At 44.3% G+C, this 24,795-nt stretch overlaps 1 protein-coding gene across 3 annotated transcripts in view; it reads right to left on the bottom strand.

Annotated features, from left to right (window-relative positions):
• Positions 1-276: 276 nt before the first annotated feature.
• Positions 277-24,795, bottom strand: part of Gng2 (G protein subunit gamma 2) — a 102,281-nt gene continuing 77,762 nt past the window's right edge. For all 3 annotated transcript variants that reach the window (XM_042284698.2, XM_042284697.2, XM_042284699.2), the window contains exons 3-4: positions 16,407-16,522; positions 277-1,167 (exon numbers count right to left, since the gene is read on the bottom strand). In XM_042284698.2, the coding sequence (XP_042140632.1) occupies positions 1,039-1,167; positions 16,407-16,493 (216 nt within the window). In that variant the 5' untranslated portion in view covers positions 16,494-16,522 and the 3' untranslated portion in view covers positions 277-1,038. The remainder of the gene's footprint in view (positions 1,168-16,406; positions 16,523-24,795) is intronic.

The raw sequence follows: 24,795 nt of genomic DNA, 5'->3' as shown, positions 1-24,795 counted from the left end.
ACGGAGTAACTGTGCTGCTCAAACGCTGTGGATTGGGGAAAATCTGTGTCTGGGCGCTGACACCACAGTTAACTAGGAGGTATTTCAGGATGACTAAGGCGCTGAAGTGATCTCAGTTTTCAAAATACAGAGGACCCCCCCCCCCAATCTTTTTCTCTTTCACTTCTCTTCTTAGCTTTCCAGCTGAACAACAAAACTTCTGAATGGATGCAACATGGGGACATTTTCATGCAGTATTATTACTCAAAAACTACCACAAAGACATGAAAGCACCAGTCACAACACATGATTTACTTTTACTTGCAGAATCAAAACTATCATATACAAATATTAAGAGTGGTAAGAGAACACAGATAGCCGGCATTGTGTGAGTGTGTGTGGTGTGTGTGTGTGTGTGTTCTTTCTTTCTTTTTTTTTTATTCTTGTGAAGAAATATCATAGGGAACATCTTTCTAACCGTCTCAGCTATTCACTCATCCTTAGAGTTCAGGGTAACACACAAACCCAGCCTTCTCTCCACAGTACACTAACAGGGAGGGGTACAGAAAGAGAAAGGGAAGGGAAAGGGAAAGGCACGAAGGACTAAACATGGATGTCACTCAACAGAACTGTGGCTACATGGGACGACAGCTTATCAGAGGGTATTTGAAAGACAATTCTCATTCCCAGAAGGTCAGCCATATCTCAGCTCAGGACACCGGCTTTAATGTTTATTTTGTTTTTAAATATGAAGCAGAAATGTAAGGTTTTAGAGGGATAGCAGAAAAGAAGTGACATCGATTTTGTTTTTTTGTTTTTTTTTTTTATACATTCCCCTCCTCCAGGCAGGTCTGCTGGGTCAGATCTCTAAAGTTGGGACGTGGAATCAGCTTCCATTCTCATAAGGGGACAGTTCGTTAAACATGCACAGCCCGGAGTGTCCAGGATGGTTCTCCTTCCTCTCTTTAAATGCTGCGGACGAGAAAGGCGCCCACTTTGTTAGGAACTCTACACCAATGTCCCAGGAGCCCCGGCGCTCTTCAGCCTCCTCTCAGAGACTTAAAGGATAGCGCAGAAGAACTTCTTCTCCCGAAAGGGATTTTCTGAGGCCGGGACTGGGGTCAGCAGGGGGTCTTCCTTGGCATGTGCCTCACAGTAGGCCATCAAGTCCGCAGCCGCCTTGGACACCTGCAAGGGAAGGCAGAAACGTCTGAAAGGTTAGACAGGCCTGGACCCAAACCTCAGCTTTGGCCTCCACCACGCTGGGGCTCATCCAGCTAAGCAAAGAACGAAAGTGAAGGGAGGAGACTCTCCTCCACCTGCAGAAACTCAGCTCCCTGATCCGCAGACAAGGTGTCAACGAAGCTGAGCGGACAGACTGTTGCCAGCAGGTGGGGATCTAGTGTAAAAGGAGCCTCAAAGAGAAGAGCCTCAGACTTAGGGCCTCAGACAAGAGAAGCACTCAACATCAGGGGCGTGCAAGGGCCAACCCTGTTCTGATACCTCAGCTGCTGCACCTGCTGGCAAGGACGACCCGAGTGAGCAAACCCAGGAAAAACTTCCAGGACCTCACATACAGGAAGCTTTTCACACAGGACAGCCACTGTTATTATATACCTGTAGATAACCCATATTTATAGATAACATATATAAGATATCTGTATATCTACATATCGATAGCTATGCCCCTGCTTTTGGAATTCTGCTAGGCATGCCAAAGCCAGGCTGGTATCCCTTTTCTACCCAGGATGCATAGCTTCAAGTACAAACACACACACACACACACACACACACACACACACACACACACACACACGCTGAAATCATGTAGTGCAGAATATATACAGTATGGCATCACTATGTGTGGTCCCCAGTAGGGTGCTGCCCTGCTTTTGGAGATGGTGGGCTGCACATCCCAGCTCCTTGTGAGGTGTTGCCAGTGGCACTTTCCTTTGTGGTTGTTGCACATTTTTGTTACTTGGGGAGCTAAATTTAATGTTGAGAGATTAGCTGACATCTGGGGATGATTTAGGTGATCCCCCAGAAGAATGCCATTTAGAATCAGAAACAAAGTCAGTCATTGCTTTCTTATATGACACAATACACTTGTGCTGAAGGTCACTCCCAAAGACATTTGCTCATGAAACCACCACCACTGTAGGGTGTGAAAGTCTCTCACAGTGACTGCTACAAGTATAATCTTCCCTAAGACTTGAGCAGATTATACTATTGCTAAAAATATACCATGCTCCTCACTACAGGTAGGGCCCATAGATCCACAATGTGCTGTCCGACATGGTTATACTGCAAACAATTTGTTCTGGCCAATGAGATGTGAGAAGAATTGATAGTGATCATTTTGGGGTAGAAGAATCCATGCGTGTCTTGCCAGACACTCTTCCCCCTGCCACTCTGTCCATATGATGTTATAATTAGGACCTCCCTTCATCCAGTCACACGTTTCCATGCATGGATAAATGGCCACACCCTTGCTTTGGTCTTTGCCTTGGGACCAAGTGGATTAGACTCCCATCACTTACAGGTGCACCAATTTTATGATTAACAGGTTGGATATGGAAATCAATGTCATATTCTCAATCAATAAATGCTCGATTTTTTCCTTTCTCTGTTCTCTCTGCCGCAGACCAGAAAGACGCAATATTCCAGATGGACACTGCTCCCTAGGCCAGTGTTCCTGATGACAGTGACAATGTGTGGGGTGGCAGCTGATCTCATTAGGAAAGATCTCATAGTCGCTCTGTAATCACAAACCTACTTTGCTCTTGACATCAAGTTAAAATTTCTCTTGCTCTGTAGTAGGAGTAGGAAGCATATCTGTGTTGGAAGTCCAGGACAAGGGGAAGAGGACCCATGGTTACTGCCAGGAAGCCCAGCTTACCTTGGTTCGGATATAAACACTGATACATGTATTCATTTCCCATGGCTGCCTTGATGTAGCATTACAAACCAGACAGACCAAAACAGCAGCAGCAGTACATTCTCTCACGGTGTTAGAAATTTGATGTTTGAAATTAAGGTGTCAGTCAGCAGGGTTGGTCCCCAACCCTCCGAGGGAGAATCTGCTCCGCGCCACTCTTAGCGGGTTGTGGTGATCTTTACGTTCCCTGGTTTGTACACGGAGCACTCACTCCAGTGCTGACCCCTGTCTACATGGCATTCTCTCCGCTGTTCAAATCCCACCAGTCATTGTGTTAGGGTCTCCCGTTAACCCGATCACACCTACAAACACCCCGTTACCAAATGAAGTCACATCCTAAGATTCTAGGTGGACATGAATTTAAGGGGGGGGGGGCGGACTATGTGGTATAGTATATTTGTTCCAGAAACCTATCTCTTTAATAGACATTATGGCCCTTGTGAAATATTTTCATTGTGGCCCATTTTGTTCCATCAAGTCATCTTTTTCTTCCTATCTTCATGACAGTGCTTAAGTAAAAACCAGCATCTGCCATCTATGGATGAAACCCGGAGGATCAGCAGATTTCCTGAGTGTGGTCATCCTCAGGCAGCAAATGATATGGCAGAAGGAGAACTCAGACTGTTGTTTTTCTGTTAAGCAGTAGCCATCTGCGTGCAAACCACTCAAATCCTCGGCTAGTCCCAAAGGTGGAAGCTGTTGTTCTTCACACACCTTTACTAAACTCGTTGACGGCAAAATGAAAGGAAATGGCCTGTTCTAGGCTTACTCCCTGAAACGAGGGCAAACGCCGGACTTTGAGAAGGAACTGCAGCCATTTTTATTTATTTATTTTTTGGTCGTGACTTTTGCTTATTTGAGCAGTCATCATTAAACAGGAGCTTACCTGCTGAGCAGCAGACACTGTAAAAACAGCAGTACTGAAATCACCTTTGTTAGGAAGAGATCTGGTACCATCCACACCTACGCACCCACGACGCTCACATACAAACACGGGGCACAAAGTTTCTGAAGTACTTCAGAATCAGTGTACGTGTATCCGTGTCTGCCTGCCTGCATGTCTGCGTACCTTGTGTGTGCGGTGCCCCAGGAGGCCAGAAGAGGACATCGGATCCTCTGGGACCAGAGTTACAGACTGTTGTGAGATGCCAAGCGGGTGCTGGGGACTAAACCAGGTTTTCTGGAAGAGCAGCCAGTGCTCTCAGCCACCAGGTCATCTCTCCAGTCCCCAACATGCTTTTCTATGACCCAGAAGATACTAGAGTGGGAAAAATTAATAACACGGAGTTGCTCATAGTTTATATTTGAACAAATGATTCTGAATGATTTCCTTTTCAAAATATATTTTGTTTCCTCAATTAGATTGCAGTCTCCTGTGGATGACAATCCAACACCACATCAGAATCTTGTTAATAACTAGAATAATTGCCAATATTTGTGGCCTTTGCTATGTGTCAACACTATGTAAACCACTTTCCACCACGGGTCATATTTAATCTGTAGAGCAGTAGCGTGTGTGTCTATAGGTGATTAATATCCTCAGGCTTTGCTCTTTCTGTTGTTTGCTTTGGGGACAGGATCTTATCCTGCTGCCCTGCCCCTTGCTCTGTAGCTCAGGCTCAGTGTCTCAGTTTCTTAGACACTGGCATTACAGATGTGTGCCGTCATGTCCAGCACTGTCCTCAACGTGGGTGTGTGGATTCTAGGCTTCCCTGAGTAAGTGCTTGGCTTGGGTCTCAGCTCAGGAACAGCCAATGGTGAGTGTTCATGTTCCCGATTCAGACTCTACCCAGACTGTCACGTGTGTCCCTTGCCTTAGTGTAGACTATGCGACGTTCTGCCTGGATCTCAGGCTTTGGGGGATCCTTTCTAACTCTTTCATAGGCGCAGGTGTTCCATGGAGATTTTCCCCAGAAATTTAGAATAGTCTCTACCTTTTCTGTCCTGTTGATTCATTCTCCAAAAATGTCCTACGTTTAGACCCCTGGCTGTCTGTCACCTCCAGAGTCGGAAACTCCATCTTCTCTGTGACAACTGAAATAACCACCACTTATATAAACAGTCCTTCATTGGGTTCCCCAATGGGCCCAAGAACAAAATTTAAAGAGTGGTCTGTGAACGTTGATGATAAAAATTATTCCTTTACTTTTTTTCTAACGTCAAATGGAAATTTATCATCTCCTTTCATTATAAACACGGATACTAGCATGAGCTCTTCAGGTGAGTCAGTCAGTCAATAGAATCAGGTATTTTCAGTCATATTACAGTCATCTTCACAGCTCAACATTGTATTCCCATTTATCCACTTTATAGTTACAGGCATGGCATTAGACTGTATAATAAAGGGACATATCTATAATCATAGTATATATTATATATAGTTCTTGAAAATAGTTTTCGAAGTATGCTATTATCTAAAATATTTTATAAAAATATTGTGATACGCTCTATTTCAACATAATCAGTTTCCTTGGTAATTTAAGAGCATTGTTCTGAGAAGGGAACCATGAACTTCAGCAGATAGTTAGGTCAAGGGCACCAAACTGTTTAGGAAGCGGAATGACTTCTCTGCTTTCGAAAGTGTCACAACTGGTGTCATCACACTGTGGCTGCAGAATCCAGAATGGTTTAGGAACCCAGATTGCCTTGTGGAGGAAGTCCCCATTTGAAATCGTGAGTTGTTTCCCACTATACTTTGTACAAACAAAAATATCACACTCCAGTTTCATGCCTCAAACTTTTCCCCTTTAATTTTGAAAGCTCTCTAGTCCTTTCTGCCTTATAGTTTTGTATATCTGATCCTGAAAAACAGTCTTCCTTCACATCCTCTGCCGTGTGCTCCATGTTTTTCTGCCAGGAATCAACAGAAATATGGCTCCTGAGAGAGAGCTCACTGATCCCCTCACTCAAACTGACCCTCTTTAACCTTCTCTGTCCAAGTGGAGCCCTCTTCTCTCTCACAGAAGCCTTACCCCTCGCCGGCATGATTATCCTTCTGAGCTTGCTCACTGGTTGCTTAATCTTTTCTAACTCTTCAAGCCCTCTTTGGTAGGAGGGCAGGAACCTTATCTGTCTATTCATCACTGGGTCATCAGTGCTGACACATGAAAGAGGCTCAGGTAATCTCAAATGTAAAAATAACAGATTGGAGGGGCTGGAGAGTGGTTTGTGTGGCTAAGAGCATGGCCGCTCTTCCAGCAGACCTGGGTTCAATTCCCAGCATCCACATGGCTGCTTGCAGGGGGATCTGGTGCCCTCTTCTGCCCTCCTGGAGTGCCAGGCATACACTTAGTGCAGGCAAAACATCTGTACATATAAAATAAAATGATAAAAAATTTAATAATGATTATAAACCACTGATCTAAAGGGGACACCCGGACCTCATAGCAACATAATTAAATACATTTTAAAAATAACAGACTGCTCTAGAGGAGTCAAAGAATTACAGAATCTAGTGTTCCTCAGGGTTCCCAAATATTGATGAAGGACAAAGGGAAAAAAGAATTGCTTTTCATGGAGAAACCTGGAAGGTGCTGCCTCAGTCAATCATCAAAGTTAACGTCACTAGTAAGTAACAACTCAAAATCAAGTCTCACTTGCACTGAAGGGGGCACAACAAAGTAACACTCCATACGGCCAAAGTGTTCTAACTAGAATTTATTCAGAGAGAAATATCAGATTGGGGGATGGCAAAGGGGCTCGGTGGGTAAATGTCCTTGCTGCCGAGCCTCACAACCTGAGTTTGGTCCCCGGGGCCCACGTAGTGAAAGGAAAGAAAAGTCAGACAAGTCCAAACTGAGTGCCCTTGCGTAAAATAAATGGCCCACAGTGTTAAATGTGTCAAGGTCATGAGAGGAAATGTGTCATACCGGGCAGCTAAGTGCAAGGCAGGATTTTCAGTCAAGTCCTTTCTCTAAAGAAGGTATGATTGAGGGCAATTTTCAATATTTAGATGGGGGTCTCAGGATTAGAGTTGAACTGTGTATCAATATTGACTCTGACGATCACATTGTGATCATGGAGAGGAGGGTCTTTAGTTATGCAAAACAGACATTGAAGTGTTTGAAGGCGGTGGGCCCGCTCCTTAGCTTTCCACACGGTGGGAAAATACAGGCGCTCGGCACTGTACCTGTGACTTGTCCGTAACTGAGAAGTCTGGAGCCCAAGAGTTTACTTCTGACAGTAGCATTTATTTTCCCAGACTGACAATTGCTGAAATACAGCTATGCGGTAACCTCGCCAACCTCAAACCAAGGAGCGAGGAGAGGGGGACTCTGGACAGCCCCAGTAAAGGCCATCAGACTAGGACCATAAGCTCTGAAATCACAAGAACCTATTCTAGGCAGACAGATGCCTTGATGTCTCGGAGAAGCTGCAGAAGGGGCAGCTTTTTACAGAGATAAAAACCAGACCTCCCGCCAAACCTAAATGGAATGAAAAGATACAGTTCCATTTTCATTGCATCCTGAAACTGAGCTCCATCTTCAAATGGATGTCACAGAACACATGCAAGCCATCAGGCAAAGAAACAAGCCCCAATAGACCGCCGTTGCCTCTGCCCATTGAAGGGTGTCAACCATGAAGTCGCTTCCTCAGTTGGTTCGCCCACATTAATGCACTTATCCAGGGCCGCCTCAGTCTCTGGTGTAGCTGGCATTACAAGCTTACTCCACCAGGCTTGGCTAAACAGCTTTTTTTTTTTTTTTTTTTGAGGAAGGGAGACTCCATTTTCACTGAAAACTAGGCTACTTCAAGAACTTAACTTCCCAGAGATTTGAAATGTCTAAGGTTTTATAGTACAAATGAGGATCTCAAATGCTTAGACCATTGTGTTTTGGAAGTTTTTAAATAAAAAAAATGAAGTTATATTATATTACATTATATTATATTATATTATATTATATTATATTATATTATATTATATTATATTATATTATATTATATTATATTATATTATATGGAGACTTCTTGTGGCTAAGACGTAAGTCAAAATACAAAATTCATTTATATTTCATATGTCTCATGCATATGGCCTGGAAGTAATGCTACATAGTATGAGTGAGCTTATGTTTTTACTGTGACCTGTCAAATGAGGTCATTGTGGAGTTTTCCCCTGGTGACACTGTGACTGTCTTGATGCTTAGGAAGTTTTGGATTTAGGAACGCTTCGGGTTTTTTAATTCAGAGTGCTTAGTATATAATGTTTCCCTGGTGGCTATGTACGATGCATAAGGCTAAGTATACACTTTGTGATGGAAAAATAGCTACTGAGTTTTTAAAAACTGTATCAGCCCTCAAGAAACCGAAGTTCCACACTCATATCAATACAGAGCAGAATTTAATTGAAAAGCGTTTGCTTCATTTCCAGCTACTGCAGTGAATTGAGACTGACTGTATTTGAATATCTGTAAGTTCTTTGTATGCTTTACTGATTTTATCATCCACGGAGATGTTCTCAATTGACCTATAAGGAGGATTATAGCCTACTCTTCCCAATAAAATTAAACCTATCACTTTGAGGAAGGGATATTAAAGCTTTCAACTCAAATGCTGGAAAAATATTTACAAAGGCCCAAACCAAGGCTATGTGTCCTTTCCCTAGCATCAAGCATGATGTCTAACTAGCTCTCTCTCTCTCTCTCTCTCTCTCTCTCTCTCTCTCTCTCTCTCTCTCTCTCTCTCTCTCTCTCTCTCTCTCTCGTTCCCACTCTCCCAGAGTCTCGCTATGCAGCTCAGGCTGTTCTTGAACTTGCAGCAATCCCCCTGTCTCTGTCTCTCAGGTGGGATTACAGGTGCACACCACCAAACCTGGTCCTGGTGTAAATCACTTTGTCTCCCAGGACAGCATTCTCTGAAGTTCAGTTCCTATGCACTGAGTCTATCATCAGAAAGACGATGTACTCACTAGAAATGCCCAGACTTGACGCACTAATTTATGTATTTTTTTTCAGTTATTAAAATGAGCCTGGCTTTTTAGTTTTGAATTGTTTATAAAGATGCACTGCACATGGTGTTGACTTACACTCACACCATGACACACAACAGTTTGACTCTAAAACCACCTATCCCGCCCCCTTTCATACAGCATTTGAATCTCTCTAATTGCTGCAGTTTTGTTTACCTAATTACATTCGTGCTAGAATCTTCAAAGACTCACAGGGAACACGAACACTGCCTTCAACTTTAAGGACCGTGCAGTCCGTTTGGAAAAGTTTATCTAATAAAAGTAAACTAGCAAATTTGGTAGGAATATAAAAAGATTCATGAAGCCGGGCGGTGGTGGCGCACGCCTTTAATCCCAGCACTCGGGAGGCAGAGCCAGGTGGATCTCTGTGAGTTCGAGGCCAGCCTGGGCTACCAAGTGAGTTCCAGGAAAGGCACAAAACTACACAGAGAAACCCTGTCTCGAAAACACCAAAAAAAAAAAAAAAAAAAAAAAAAAAAAAAAAAAAGATTCATGAACAGGTGAGGCTCTGAGCTGACACTCAATGAAAGAACATGATTTTCACAGGCAAAGAGGGGTTTGGGGTGGGGTGTCCCCAGGGAGGAACCCAGAATAACCAGGCATGCAGGAATTACAAAACACATTGTCAGAACAGTAAGGAGAATCGGTTGGAAATATTTGGGAGAAGTGAATAAGCTTGAAAGTTTTATGTGCGATCAATTTATGAGACTAATTAGGTAAGAAACAACCATTTCCTTCATGCTTCTGGCCTTGGACTTTCCTCCTTTACCTCTAGATTATTTTTCATAATGATTAAGAGTAGTCTCTGTTGCTTAACAGAGAATTCTCAACAGAAGAATCTCAAATGGCTGAAAGACATTTAAGGAATTGCTCAACATCCTTAGTCATCAGGGAAATGCAAATCAAAACAACTCTGAGATACCATCTTACACCTGTCAGAATGGCTAAGAAACTGAAAACACTGAAGACAGCTTATGTTGGAGAAGATGTGGAGCAAGGGGAACACTCCTCCACTGTTGGTGGGAATGCAAATTTGTACAACCACTGTGGAAATCAGTATGGTGGTTTCTCAGAAAATTGAGAATAAGTCTTCCTCAAGACCCAGCTATACCACTCTTGGGCATATACCCAAGGAATGCTCAATCTTACCACAGGGACATATGCTCAACTATGTTCATATCAGCATTATTCATAATAGCAAGAACCTGGAAACAACCTAGATGCCCCTCAACTGATGAATGTGATAAAGAAAATGTGGCACATATACACAACGGAGTACTACTCAGCAGTAAAAAACAATGATATCATGAAATTTGCAGGCAAATGGATGGAACTAGAAAATATCATCCTGAGTGAGGTAACCCAGACTCAGAAGGACAAACATGGTATGTACTCACTCATAAGTGGATACTAGATGTGAGGGAAGGGATGGCCAGACTGCAACCCACAGAGAGGCTAGCTAACAGGGAAAGACCCTAAGAGGGACACATGGATGACCCTGCGAAGGAGAAGTGGATGAGATCTGCATGGGCGTACTGGGAGTGGGGGCGGGGTGGAGGGTGAGGAGTGGGGGATGAGAACATAGGGAAATGGGAGGGTCAAGCAGGGACAGGGACAGAGTGGGAGGGGAGGGAGGGAAATATCATGATAGATGAGGACACCATGGGAACAGGAAGAGGCAGGGTACCGGGGAGGCTCTCAGGAATCCACAAGGATGATCCCACCTTGGAATACTGGCAGTGGTGTAGAGGGTGCTTAGAGTGGTCTACTCTGGTGACTGGTCTAGTGAATACCCTAACCGCCATCATAGAGCCTTTGTCCACTGCCTGATAGAGGCAGATGCAGAGATCCACGGCCAGGTGCCAGACTGAGCTCCGGGAATCCAATAGATGAGAGAGAGGAGGGATTCTGCAGGCAGGGAACATCAAGATCATGATGGGAAGACATGCAGAGATGACCGGCTACACTAGTGGAAGCCCATGAACTGTGGACTGGTGGCTGTGGAGCCCCCATGGGACTGGACTAGGCCCTCTGGATACGGAAGACAGTTGTTTGGTTCAAACTGTTTGGGGGGCACCCAGGCAGGGGGATCAGGATCCACCCCTGGTGCATGGGCAGGCTTTTGGGAGCCCAGTGCCTGTGGTGTGACACCTTGCACAGCCTTGGTGCTGTGGGGAGGGACTTGGACCTGCCTAGGCTCAGTGTGCCAGACTCTGTTGATTCCCCATGGGAGACCTTGATTTGGGGGATGTGGAGATGTGGGGTGGCTTGGGAGGGAGGAGATGGGATCTGTGGGTGATATGTAGAATGAGTAGAAAATTTCTTAATAAAGAAAAAAAAGAGTAGTCTCTGTCAAATATATCACCCTAGCTTACATCAGTCCCTAGTTCCTTTCTTATCCATGTGGATGGGTTAATTCCTAGGAACTATGATTTTGTACTGCAGTTTGATTTTGATAGCAGGAGATTGAAGCTGGAGGTATCTTACTCTTGCCAAACAGAGATGCCAGATTATGGACGTGAAACTGAAAAGACGTGGTCGAGTCTCCGTTACCCTGGGAACAGTGGGTGGCCATCTTGTGTCTGTTGTAAGCACCAGACAGCTGAGAAACCCACTCTTCCCAGGAAACACAGACGGTAGGAGAGGCAATGGCTCACGATGGAGCACTCGCAGTTCCCGGTGGCTTCTAGCTGTCCCTTGTATGGCTGACACCGCTGCATTTCTATCCTGGATTCTAAGACACCTCATGCCACCTATAATTAATCCTTTCTTTCTGCCTGAGCTAGATCACTTCCGGTTTCTATTTGATACCGGAAGAGTCCTAATGTGGTGATAATACGGTAGTTCCTGACCCCCGCTGTCCTCTGCTTCGGTACATGTTCCCTCCTCCTGCACCCCCTTATTCCACTACTAGTGTTTGTCTACGTCCTGCTTTAGAGATCTAAGCGTCACTGTTCACAGCCCCTCCATACTCCTCCACTTTGACTCCCTTGATTTTACTTCCTATCCTTGAAGGAAATGCTATCAAAGAAATAGAGAAAGGCCAGAAGGAAGCATCATTGATATATGTCTGGGGCTTCTGAACAGAGAAGGGTTTTATTAGTCTGAATCCCCCGGGACATGTGATACAAAGGCTAGAAAACAAGAAAAGTTTCAAAACAAGACCATGTTATTGAGGTCCAGTGGAGCAGGCTGGGTTACTCTGGAGGTCACCCTCGGGATAAGGTGTTTGTGAGACCTTTAGAAACTCCAGCCGGAGCTGTACTCTAGTTCAGGGTCCTACTCATGTCAACTCAGCTGCCGCTGGTTCTTCCAGATGTGCATAAAGTGATCATACGCTGAGGTTCCTGCTGTCACTGGAAAATCACCAGCCTGGCATCTTTCAAAAAGCCCCTCTCCCCGACAGGCTCATGCACAGAAAGTAGGAAGGGAAGCTAGAAACCTCGAAGCCCTTGGCGGACCCCTGAAAGCAGATAACCAGCTGGCTGACAACAGTGTCAATGTAGTCACAGTGTTAGCCAACAGGGGAACTAAAAATAATCTGTCACCACAGCACGCCCGCCTGGCTGTGTGGTGCAGAACAAACGCCCTAGTACAGGCTGCTGCTGGGTTTCCATCATCAGAAGGTCTGGTGACATCAAGAAGAAGTCAGAGATGCAGCTGTGAAGATCGCCTGCCAAGTGGCCGCTGGGTGCACGGTTTATTAGGCTACCCCCCCCCCCCTCTCTCTCGGTAGCTATTTATTTATGCCTCTTGAAAGGGCAATCAGGAGTTGGCTTTGACACCTTTGGTAATTATGCTTCCCTGATGTATTTGCTCATTCTGATAGTCGGTCTTGTTCAGACCTTTTGTAACCCCTCACTATACGGCACATTATCGAGGGTAAGACCCATATCTGCTCATTTCTACCTCTAAAACCTAATAAGTACTGACAACATAGAAAATCTCAATAAAATATTCATTAGACAAATAGATGAGTATGGACAGATGACAAGTCCAACCTCACAGGGAAGGTCCTGGAGACCTTTACCAAGAACCCAGTGATTTGGTCTGACTCTTCAGGGAATCAGTGCCATTTCCCATGAATAAAGCGAAAAGGGGAAGGGGAAGATGTAGGACATTCAAAGCTTTGAGGTTCCTTTCGAGGGAATCAAAAGTGGTTGATATGACCAGTGTGGGTAAGAGAAAGGGGAATAAAGCTGAGGAGACGCACAGAGGAGTTCTGTAGTTTCCATGAAAGAGTCTGAGATTCATTGTACAAAGGATGGGGAGCTGTGGTATAGTCAAGTTTTCAGTGCGAGAGGAACATGATGACATTTTCCTCTGGAGTGTTTTCTTTGGCAGCTCTGTCCCAGGCACCTGTCGGCCTGGTGGACGTGGGTTTGAGCAGACTGCGGGGACCAGGCAGGAGCCATTGCAGTCAAGGGTTCCGGGAAGGATGGCCTGGCTGAAGAGGTCATTTCAGCACCCTCTCTTGCTGTCATTTTTATCACCCATCGGGACATCACACTCTCCTTCAGGACCAGTGTCTGGGGATTCTGAGGAGTGGTAGAAAATGCCAACCACAGCAGAGCTTTGCAGAGATGGCAAAACCACTCTTTCTCAGGAGGAGGATGGGTGGAGCCTCTGTCCCCCATAGAGGGAAGGATACAGCAGTCTCTCGGCCACCTCTCCTCTCCGATCAGTTAAATGCCTGATGGTCTCTTTGTACTTTTTCAGTAGGGGGATGAAAAAGAAGAGCAGCGAAGGAGGAGAAGCCAGAAAGTGGCAGAGGAAGAAAACACACAGGAAGGAGCCCCCATCTCATTCACGAGCAGGGAAGGATGAACGCCAGGGACGACGGAGCAGGATCTGATTGTGGTATGGCCCATCCCCAGGAGTCTGAGCTTACAAAGGAGGCTTCTAGTGGATGGGGAAATGTCCAACGATGTCCGCCCAGCTTCTTTATGGAGGTGGGTGAGGCCTCCCTCCACTATCCAGGACTGAGCAAATCTGGTGAGACAGCTCCAACCACTTGCCTGGAGGTGGCGGTTCTTAGCGGTGGCTGTATATTGGAATTAGCTGAAGATACAAAAAAATACTGATGCCTGAATCCTAAACCCAGGAGATCCTAATTTAATTGGTTTTCCTTTTAGTGTGGTTTGGGAATTGGTCTGTTTATAGAACCCTTTGGGTGACGTGAACACACAGACGGGCTGAGAACAATTGTTCTAAACCAGGAGCCAGCAAACTTGCATCATAAAGGGACAGAAGGTCATTATTCAGAGTCTTATGGACTGCATGATCCCTGATAACACTTCTGTTCTGTGGTTGGAGTGTGAAGCCACACACAAAATATAAATGGATGAGTATATGTGTGTTCCAATAATACTTTATTCATAAAGACAGACCATGGGTTGGAATTCAGTCCCGAGCCACATTTTATTGCCTACTGCATACCCCAATGCATCCGCTGAACAATCCAAACTTTTTAAGGTAGAGGGGAAAAAATGGAAAAATACTGTAGTTTTTAAATACTGAATGTACCAGGCTCTGCTGACTCCCCATGGGAGACCTTGCCTTGGAGGGGGTGGGGATGGGGGGTGGGTTGAGGGGGAAGGCTGGGGGGCGGGATGAGGGAGGAGAGGGGAAATCTGTGGTTGGTATGTAAAATGAATAGAAAATATCTTAATAATAAAAATAAATGAAAAAAGACATTTGGAATAATGTTCTATTTTTCTTTGAGTACAATGAGATATGTTTCTGAGTTCCGTTTCCTAAAATGCTTTTGAGAAAGTAAAATTGATGACTGACAAAAATCTACCTTCCTGGTAATCCATCCTATAATAGCTGTCTATTCATAATGACATAATGGGGTTAACTTCACATTCGAAATATGCTAAATAAATGATCTGAACAAAAACCTTGCATCTAAGTCAGCCTCAACAAGCTGAACAAGTCTGGGGCATGGAAGAAAAAGTAGATTACTAACCTTCGTTAAACTTCTATGCTGGTTTTTTTGTTTTGTTTTGTTTTTGGAGACCAAGTGTGACTTTGTGTTTGTGTGTGTGTATGTGGAGAACAGGGGTGAATGCCAGACATCCTCCTCCATCACTGCCCACCTTAGCTTTTGAGACAGGGTCTCTCACGGAACCTAGAGTTCGCTGTTTCTGTAATTGTTGGGCTAGCAAGTCCCTGAGATCTGCATTTCTGCGCATTAACACATCCGGTTTTTTTTCTTTTTACATTTATTTACTTTGCTCCCCTCGTGTGCTGTGTGTTTGTGTGTGTGGTGTGGTATGGTGTGTGTGTATGTATGTGGTGTATGTGGTGTGTGTATGTGTATAAATGTGGTATGATATGTGTTGGTACGTGATGTGGTATGTTGTGGTATGTGGTGTGGTGTGGGGGGGGTGGTATGTGAAGTGGTGTGTATGGTGTGTAGTATGATGTGGTGCTTTTTTTGTGTGTGTGTATGTGGTGCGTGTGGTATGGTGTGTTGTGGTGTGTGATGTAGTGTGTGGTATGGTGTGGTGTTGTCTGTGTGTGGTGTTTTGTGGTGTGGGGTGTGTGTGTGGTATAGTATGAGTGTGTATGGTGTGGTGTGTGTGTGTGATGTGGTATGTAGTGTGGTGTATGGTATGATGTGGTATTTTGTGTGTGTGTATGTGTGTGTGTGTGTGGTGTGTCCTGGTGTGGTGTTGTGTGTGATATGGTGTGGTTTGTGTGTAGTGTGTTATGATGTGTTGCATGTATGTGGTGTGTGGTGTGGTGATGGTGGTGGTGGTGGTATGTGGTGTGTGTGTGTGTGTGTGTGTGTGTGTGTGTGTGTGTGTGTGTTCCACAGTGCACCTGTAGAGGGCAGAGGGAGTCAATTCTCTTCTTTACTAAGTGGGTTCTGGAGACTGAACTCATGATTGAGTTTGGTAACTAGCAGCTTTACCATTAAGCCATCTTGCAGGCCCCCAAACCTGACTTTTTGTGAGGGTGCTAGAGATGCAAACTCAAGTCCCCTTGCTTGTACAGAAGGCACTTCACCCCCAAACCATCTACTTAGGCCTCAATTGTGACTCTTGTACTTTGAAGAAAAAAATCCAGTAAGATATAAAGATGAAAACTTTTTCAGTGGTGAATGAATAAAACAGATTAGACTTGTAAAATAGGCACTTAGTCTTAGATAGTGAATGGGACAGAGCAAGTTAGAACCCAGAGTGAGGAAAATGTCTTTATTGGGTCAGGCTGGGTGTCTCAAGTGCTCACTCATTTCCTTGGCTGGAGCTCAGCCCAAGCCCGTTTTTCTTTTGCTGTGGTATTTGTTTCTGATTCAACACACAGAGAGAGACCTGTGTCAACGCATGCTGTCATTTTACACTGGGAAACCCCGGGGAGGCAGAGACATCTTAGAGAGATGAGTATGAGTGAGGGTGTGAGACCCAGCTCCTATCCTTCCTGATACTATCGACCTCCATGGGAAACCCGTCAAATGGCTGCAAGACATTTGCTCCTCAGTCAAGCTGGATGAGCGGCAGATGACGTCACCCTCACCTTTATCCTGTCGATGTTGGCCTCCATCTTCAGCTGCTCTACCAGCTTCCTGGCTTGTGCTATGCTGGCGGTGTTGTTGCTGGCCATTGGAGAGCTGGACGGGGGTTTCAGACACTCTAGAGAACAAAGGAAAACTGCGTCAGAGTTCACAAGCTGCGGGACAGGCCGTCTTCACACCTGGTGGATCTCAGAACAGTGACGGGAACTCGGGCCAGTTCCCTAGCCATCTACCCAGTCAGCATTATGTATAACCAGCAGGATTTGATTTCCCATTTCTGCCCTGCCCCAAAGGGGAATGTTCACCTGGTTACGCAGAGTAAAATGCACTGATATATATATATATATATATATATATATATATATATATATATATATATATATGATGCTAAATTGACAACTTATAAAATGCTCTGGAAGTGGTAGGGTACTGGTGCCCACCAACACTGTGTGGCTGCTGTGGCTGCTGTGGATTGTGGGTGCTCTGTTGTCAGGAGTTGGGTGAAATGTCCTTAGAAGATGAGGCAGAGGGATGGGGGGAAATTCAACGCTCCTTCAGGTCTCAACACTATTTCCAGTATTCTGATGGGCTCAAGCTCCACCCTGCTGCTTAGCTGTGACCACCTCAGACTGCTTACCACAGGGCCACTACACTGGGGAACCAGGGGTGGTGACGGATGTGGGGAGGGTAGCTGTTCAACGCCACTTAATTGCACATTGCCAAGAGCCATCCCTCCACGCTCTGAACATGGCTGAGTTCACAGTTGTTGCTCACAGTTGTTTTTCTCACAGCCCTTCAGGAACGCATCCACAGTGTCGAGGGAAGACAGAACCATGTCTAAATTGCTAAGGACGTTAATTAGTTTACTAGTATTTTTCTAAACTAAGCACAAAAGACTTCCTCTTCAGTGCACTTGTGCTTTGAAAGGGACGTTCTCCTCTGTGTAGCTCATGAGGCAGTGTCTCTGCTAGAGCTCCCGGGGCCCGTCATGTGGAGTGCCTCCCACACCCTTCCAAACCTATCCTAATCTTAGTTCTCTTGTTATTCTTTCTTGGTCCATCATATCATTGTACTTTATTATTACTGTCCTTTTTAAAAGCAATTCTGTTTCATGTCCACTGTCCTCCCCCAAATCTTGATGGGGCCTTGCTTCTCATCAAAGTCCCATGCTATCATGTAAAGCTGCCCCCCCCCAACAGAGTAGCAATGGCCTAGAGCTTTAATTTAACTAGAATGCCAGACCCAGGAAATGAAACCTGACACATGGCATCGATCAACACTGGTCCAATCTTGTTTTGGATCCATTATATTAAACACTGTAACTCTGGCTCTCTTTGGGAATTTTTTTTAAATGTAGGTTCTTTACCTCAAAAAAGAACTAGGGCACATAGGAAACCCAAGGTATGAACGATAACCCATAATATGTCATAGACAAGTTTATCTATCACTAAAATAAAATTGTTTTGTTGTTGTTTTAATTACCACAAAAAAGCAGAAGACTATAAGTGATCTCTTTAGTCTTAAGAAAAAAGTTTCTAAATTATCTGTTCAGTAATTTTTCATACATAATTCTTCAAGATAAAAGAAGACATTATGTATAATTCTCTCTTGCCTTCCTTCGGAGAAGTTAGCTTAGAGGGCATGCTGAAAAAACAAGCCGCCAGACATTAGCCATGTAAATGGGAAGGCAATTAACTGTTTTGGCAACTTTGTTTCAAAGGATCTGGAGACAACACAGTGTGTGTGGGGGGAATTGAAGTAATGTCTGCAGCAACGAGGAACTCCAAACTGTACCTTCACATACTTGAAGATAAAGAAAGGGAGAAATTTATGGAAGAAGAGAAGGAGGAGGAGGAGGAGGAAGAGGAAGGAGGAGGAGGGATGGTTCAATGTGTAAACGGCCTGGGTTCAATCCCCTGAAGGCCCACATGGTGGAAGAAATGATTCCAGCCAGTTGTCCTCAGACTTCCAGATGTGTGCCCTCCATGCGCGCACACACAAAATAAATGTAAAAGACTATGATTTAATCAGCATAGTCATTGCACAGGGATATTATATTTCCAAAACCCAATAAAAATTTAACAGCCTAGCAAAACTTTACAAAGCCAAGATGAAGTATTGACTTCCTAGTCAGCCTGAGATATAAACAGCCATGATCTCTAAGTTCCTGGACACTGGTCTGTGAAGCTAATGTTTCTGTCCAACTACAATTCATTCATCACATTAGAATGCAGATAATCATAGAATGACTGAACCTTCCCTGGACCTGAAACAGAGTTGGAAGCCTGGCCAACTACTCTTCGGTCTTGAAATGAAACTAAATCCTATAAAAAAAAATGAGAAGCACAGACCAGAATTTGCTTCCCAGCACCGTTTGCTCTCTTCTTCATTAGTAATGGGATTTTTCCTTTTTATTTCTTTTCTTAAGTGTATATGGGGTTACCTGTTTGTATAGGTTCATGTATCATGTGTGTATGGGTGTGTGAGTGTGTCAGCCAGGCGTCAATGTCAGCTGCTCTTTACCTTATTTTTTGAGACTCTCACTGAATACAGAGATCACTGATTCTTCCAGGCTGGCTGGCCAGTGAGCCCCATGGATCCTCCTGGTTTTGCCTTGCCAGCCCCCGTTCTGAATGTTTTCATGTAGGTTCTGGGAGATGAAACTTGGGACCTCCTACTTGCTTGGAGAGCGCTTCACCGTCTTAGCTGTCCCCCAAGCCCACATTCCCTTCTGTTTCACATCGATTACAGGAACCCTGAAGCACAGCTGAGTGTCACCTGCTGAGTGATCTGTTTTCTAGACTCCCTTGCAGCTAGAAATGATGATCTAAGTTTGGGTCAATGAGTGATGTCCTTGGGGAAAGGAGTTAGCCTCACTGTCATTTTCCCTGTTTCTGGCCATCTGGAACATTCCAGGATGAGTAGGAAGAATTTTCATTTTTTTTCCCTTTTTAAAAATAAAGATTCATTTAAAAATTATTTGTGTGTGTGTGTGTGTGTGTGTGTGTGTGTGTGTACATGTATGCACGTACATGTGGAGATCAGAAGAGTGTGACAGATGTTCTAGACCTGAAGTTACAGGTAGTTGTGAGCTGCACTATGGTTGTTAAGAACTGAACTCAGGTCCTCTGGAAGAACAGCAAGTGCTCTTAGCTGCTGAGCTGTCTCTCCAGGTCCAAAATCTGCATTCTTGATGGCAGTGTAAAGATACCATGCCAGCTGTGGACTGGCCACCTTTTTATGTGAGAGAGAAGCAAGGGGCATCTTGCTCACAGCCCTGTTAGTAAGAGTTTGCCTGGTGCTGGCCACCCCCAAACCAGCTGTTTACCAATTGAATGCTCCAGTCTCGTCCTTTGGATTCTAGGGGAGTCCTGGTGTCTTTTCACGCTCTGGAGGGGATGGATTTAGTGTGTGCAGACTTGTTGCTGCAGTAGTGTACCTTGCACACTTAGCTTCGGAAATAGCAGAAAATTACCTTGCAGCTCTGGGTATCAGAAATATGGAATGGGTCTCATAAGGCTAAAGTCCAGGTGTAGAGAGGATGGGTGGAGCTCCTTCTGGAGGGTGATGGTCCGAGAAAGAACCCATTTCTGTTTTTATCATGGCTTCCAGGGCATTTTTCATGGCTGGAGAAGGTGAGTGAGTCTTTCTCCTATCACTGCTTGGCTTTCTGAGGTCATATCTTTCTTTGACTCTAATTCCTATTCCTCTTTTCTCTGCCAGGATCCTTGTAACTCCATTGTGACTTCCCAGGTCACCCCAGATACTCTTCCTCACTTTATGTTAGCTGATCGACAGCCTTAATTCCATCTGCAATCTGAGTCCCCTTTGCTGTGCATTTACAGGTTCTAGGAATTGGAACCTGACCGACTTCAGGGAAGTTGGGAGTAACCAATTACTTTCTGATGGATTTAAGGCCCACTCCATGAGATGGAACCCATAACCAACACCGTTAAAGTGGCCAAGAACCCGAGAATAGATAAGTCATGAGCCTAGAGGAAAACCTCACACTACTATTCTGCTGAAGGAAGATAGCAGTACAATGACTCCTAATGACACTCTGCTATACTCATAGATCAGTGTCTCACTCACAACTGGACATCGTGCAGAGAGTAAGAGACCTGGAGCACTCGGTCCTAAATGGGGTGTTCACATTCAAGTCTTCCCCTCAGGGATCTATGTGAAAGAGGACATGGAAAGACTGTAAGAGCCATAAGCTCAAGAAAACAGTGTCTTCCGGACACAACAGGACTGATGATCAGATGAACTAACAGAGACTGTGGCAGCATGCACAAGGCCTGCCTACACAGGCTCAGTCCAGACAGGGTCCCAGCACTGAGGGGAAGACGTGAACATGGGCTTCGACCCCTAACCGAGAGGCTATCTCTAATTGATACCCATGGGCACAGCAAATATCAGCATTCTCCAATGGCGTCGCACAGGGTATATTAACCACACTTCAGGGCAGGCCCCACCCCATGCACAGGAGTAGATGACTAACACAAAACAAGCGATACGGTACTTGTAAACTTTTTGTCTCATTTTACCTTGTTTGGGCTTTTGTTGACTTGTTGGCCTTTCACTTGTTTATTTCGACTTCTGTTATTTTGTGTGTGTGTGTGTGTGTGTGTGTGTGTGTTTCTTATTTTGTTTTGTTTTTTTAAAGAGAGAGAAAAAAGGCCGGGCAGTGGTGGCGAACGCCTTTAATCCCAGCACTCAGGAAGCAGAGGCAGGTGGATCTCTGTGAGTTCGAGGCCAGGGTGAGTTATTTCACAGAAGAAACCCTGTCTCAAACAACTGAAAAAAAAGAGGGCGGGGCGGGGAGAACATAAAGTTGAGTAGGTTGGGAGGTGGGAAGGATCTAGGAGGAATTGGAGGAGGGGAACTTCAAAATAGATTGTATGAAAATTTTAGAATTAAGAAAGGAAGGAAGGAAGAAAAAGAAAGAAAGAAAGAAAGAAAGAAAGAAAGAAAGAAAGAAGGAAGGAAGGAAGGAAGGAAGGAAGGAAGGAAGGAAGGAAGGAAGGAAGGAAGATAGAAAGAAAGAAATGAATTAGGCCATGGTTTTCTGAAGCTCATGTCCCGAAGGATCTTTGCTCATATGGAGACTTACTCAGAATTTGAAGGCCAGTAAGGGAAAACTTAAGCCTCCCGATAGCAAACTCACAACATTCCAAAAACAAGTGGCTTTGGAAATGATGTGGAAGAAAACACGTGCAGCCGTGCCTTCCAGCTGCTTCAGAAGCACAATGTGGTATGTCTCTACTTCTGGCTTATTCAGGTTTATCTAAACCAGCAGTCCTCAACCTGTGGGTTGTGACCTTTTGGGGATCACATATCAGATATCCTGCAATCAGATATTTACATTACGATTCATAACAGTAGCAAGATTACAGTTATGAAGTAGTAACAAAGTAATTTTGTGGTTGGGGGTCACCACGGTGTGAGGAACTGTACTGAAGGGTCACAGCATTAGGAAGGTTGAGAACCTCTGAACCCTATAAAGCCAAGTACTACAAAAAAGACCTAAAATCCAAAACCAAACCCAAACAAAAAACAAACAAACAGGACTGAAACAATGTGGGAGAAAGAAGAGATGGACCAGTCTCATGATTAAGTGTGGTAGGTTTAAAACAATTAACCTGTCTTCTAAGCTTTTGTACTAGTGTGTGTGTGTGTGTGTGTGTGTGTGTGTGTGTGTGTATTTTGTGAATACCTATTTGAAACACACCTATTTGAAAGGAGACTTCTGCATCACTAATTAATATTTACCTCTTTGCTGTAAAATTCACAGCATATAATTTACGGTCTTAAATCACTTTTAAGCATGTATTTCAGTAGTGTGAAGGACATTTTTCACTGTATGAGGCCATTGCATTATCCATTTCCAGAATACTTTTGATCTGAAACTCCTCTAAACAATAACGCATGCACCCCTTTCTCCAGCAGCCCCCCCATCACAGTTCCATTTTTGACCTGTGGTACTTTGAAAAAGAATGGCCCCCATAGGCTCATAGATTTGAATGTTTGGTCCTTAGGGAGTGGTGCTATTTGACAGGGATTAGGAGGTGTGGCCTTGCTGGAGGAAGTGCGTCACTGGGGGTGGGCTTCGGGGTTTCAAATGCTCAAGCCAGGCCCAGTGTCTCTCTCTTCCTGCTGCCTGCTGATCCAGATGTAGAACTCTCACCTCCTCTCCAGCACCATGTCTGCCTGTGTGCCACCAGGCTTTCTGCCATGATGATAATGGACTAAGCCCATTACTAAATTGTAATCCAGACTCAATTAAATATTATCCTTTATATGACTTGCTGTGGTCATGGTGCCTCTTCACAGCAATAGAACACTGACTAAGACACTGCCTCTGAGATCTTGTGACCACTGACTAAGACACTGCCTCTGAGATCTTGACTACTTTGGCTCTTTCTTGGGAGTGGAATCATGAACTTGTCTATTTTGTGACTGGCTTATTGAATAGAGCATGAGGACTTCAAGGTTCCTGCAGGAAGCAGTGTAGGCAAATCTTCTTCCTCTTACAGCTGATTGGTATTGTGTGTGTATATCACAGCTTAGAAATCCATTCACTTGTTGAGGGATGGCGCTGCCCCTCATGAACACGATGGGTTTATGAGTTCACTCCATCAGACACTTAGGCATGTCAGCAGAGAAGCACCACCACACAGTCGACAATCGGCTAATGTTCCTCTTTCATTTTACACACAAGTCAAATTGGACAGCATTTACTTGAAGAGAGAAGAAACTAAGACAAACTTGCTAATCTCTGAAGTGGCTCTAAAAAGAAAGGGACATTCTGCTGAGATCATGCAGACAAAGTTTCAAATTACACCTACCTCTTGAAAACAAGTGGAAAAAAACCAAGCATTTTTTGTTGTTAAAATACAGGTTGGGATGTGCGGTAGTTTGAACGTAATTGGCCCCCATCATGTCACAGGTAAGTAGTTAAATCATGTGGGACATCAGTCTCTGTGAGCTAGATCAGGCAAACAATGATAGATAACAGCTAAGTGGAGCAGTCACAGAAAGGCTGAATGATTCCCCTTTAAAGTGTCATTTACCAATATAGGCACTGAAGACAGAAGTTAATACTCAATCTTGCTGAAACTTACACATAGAAAACAAATGGTAGAATATGTAACCACAAAGTAACGACTGTTGTAATATTTTTAAGAGCTTTTATTTTACCTCAAATCTCTGATTTAGGAAGGAAATGTTACAGTATTGGAGAAGGCAAGATAAAAGAGCAGAAGTTAGGAAATGAATCATTAACACCTACTACCCTGATTATCTGATCTATCATTTAGCTACAAATTTTTAAATGTTTATCCATGTAAACTATCCTATCTTCATAGGAGAAAAATGAGCTAATGATGACTGAAAAGAGAGATAGGCAGAAAGACAGTAATAGAAACTCCCTCTGTGTCTATGATTGTTAACATTGAACAGCCATTGCATTTCTCACATAAGATTTCTGCTGCTTTCTTCTTATAAGCATTTTTGTATCATGGTGTACCATTGTGTTTTGTAGTATTAGTGCTATATTTTTTTTACTTTATTAAAATTCTGAGTTTATTTACTTGGGAAAAAAATACAGGTTGGGATGTGTGGTAGTTTGAACGTAATTGGCCCCCATCATGTCACAGGGAGTGGCACTATTAGGAGGTGTGGCTTTGTTGGAGTAGGTATGGCTTTGCTGGAGGAAGTGTGTCACTGTGGAGGCGGGCTTTGGGGTTTCCTATGCTCGGAATACTGCCCAGTGTCTCAGTCCACTTCCTGTTGCCTGTAAGATGTAGGACTCTCAGCTACCTCTCCAGTACCATGTCTGCCTACACGCCGCCATGCTCCCAACTATGACGATAATGGACTGAACCTCTGAAGCTGTAAGTGAGCCCCCAATTAAATGTTTTATTTCGTAAGAGTTGCCATGGTCATGGTGTCTTTTCACAGCAATAGAAACCCTAAGACAGGATGTATCTCAGCAGTACAGCGTTTTCCTAGCATGCCAAACCCTGAATTCAATCCTCAGTACAACACTAACAAAACAAACAAAAACCCAATCCAAACCAACCAAACCCAAACCCAAAGTGATTATTCTATACACTGCACCCCTGCTCTCTTATCAGCCTGGTCCTTGGTGACAAGCTAGAGTTCTGCAGAGACCCACCGGCCCTGAGCCCTCAAGACTGCAACAGAGATGTGCTGGGTGGTAGTGGTCATCTCTCCCAGGAATCTGTAGGGCAGAGGGAAATAGAGTCCAATTTTAATTGTTTGGGGGAAAATCCAAAAGCCCTCAGAACATTTCTGGGAGTCAGTTGGGGAGATGGTCAAACTTTGGACTAGCAAACTGTCCTGGGAGACAACTGTAGTAGCCGCCAA

The sequence above is a fragment of the Peromyscus maniculatus genome, chromosome 9, assembly GCF_049852395.1.
Source record: "Peromyscus maniculatus bairdii isolate BWxNUB_F1_BW_parent chromosome 9, HU_Pman_BW_mat_3.1, whole genome shotgun sequence".
NCBI lineage: Eukaryota > Metazoa > Chordata > Mammalia > Rodentia > Cricetidae > Peromyscus > Peromyscus maniculatus.
The sequence above is the reverse complement of the archived record's forward strand: the minus strand, read 5'-3'. Positions and strand labels throughout refer to the sequence as shown.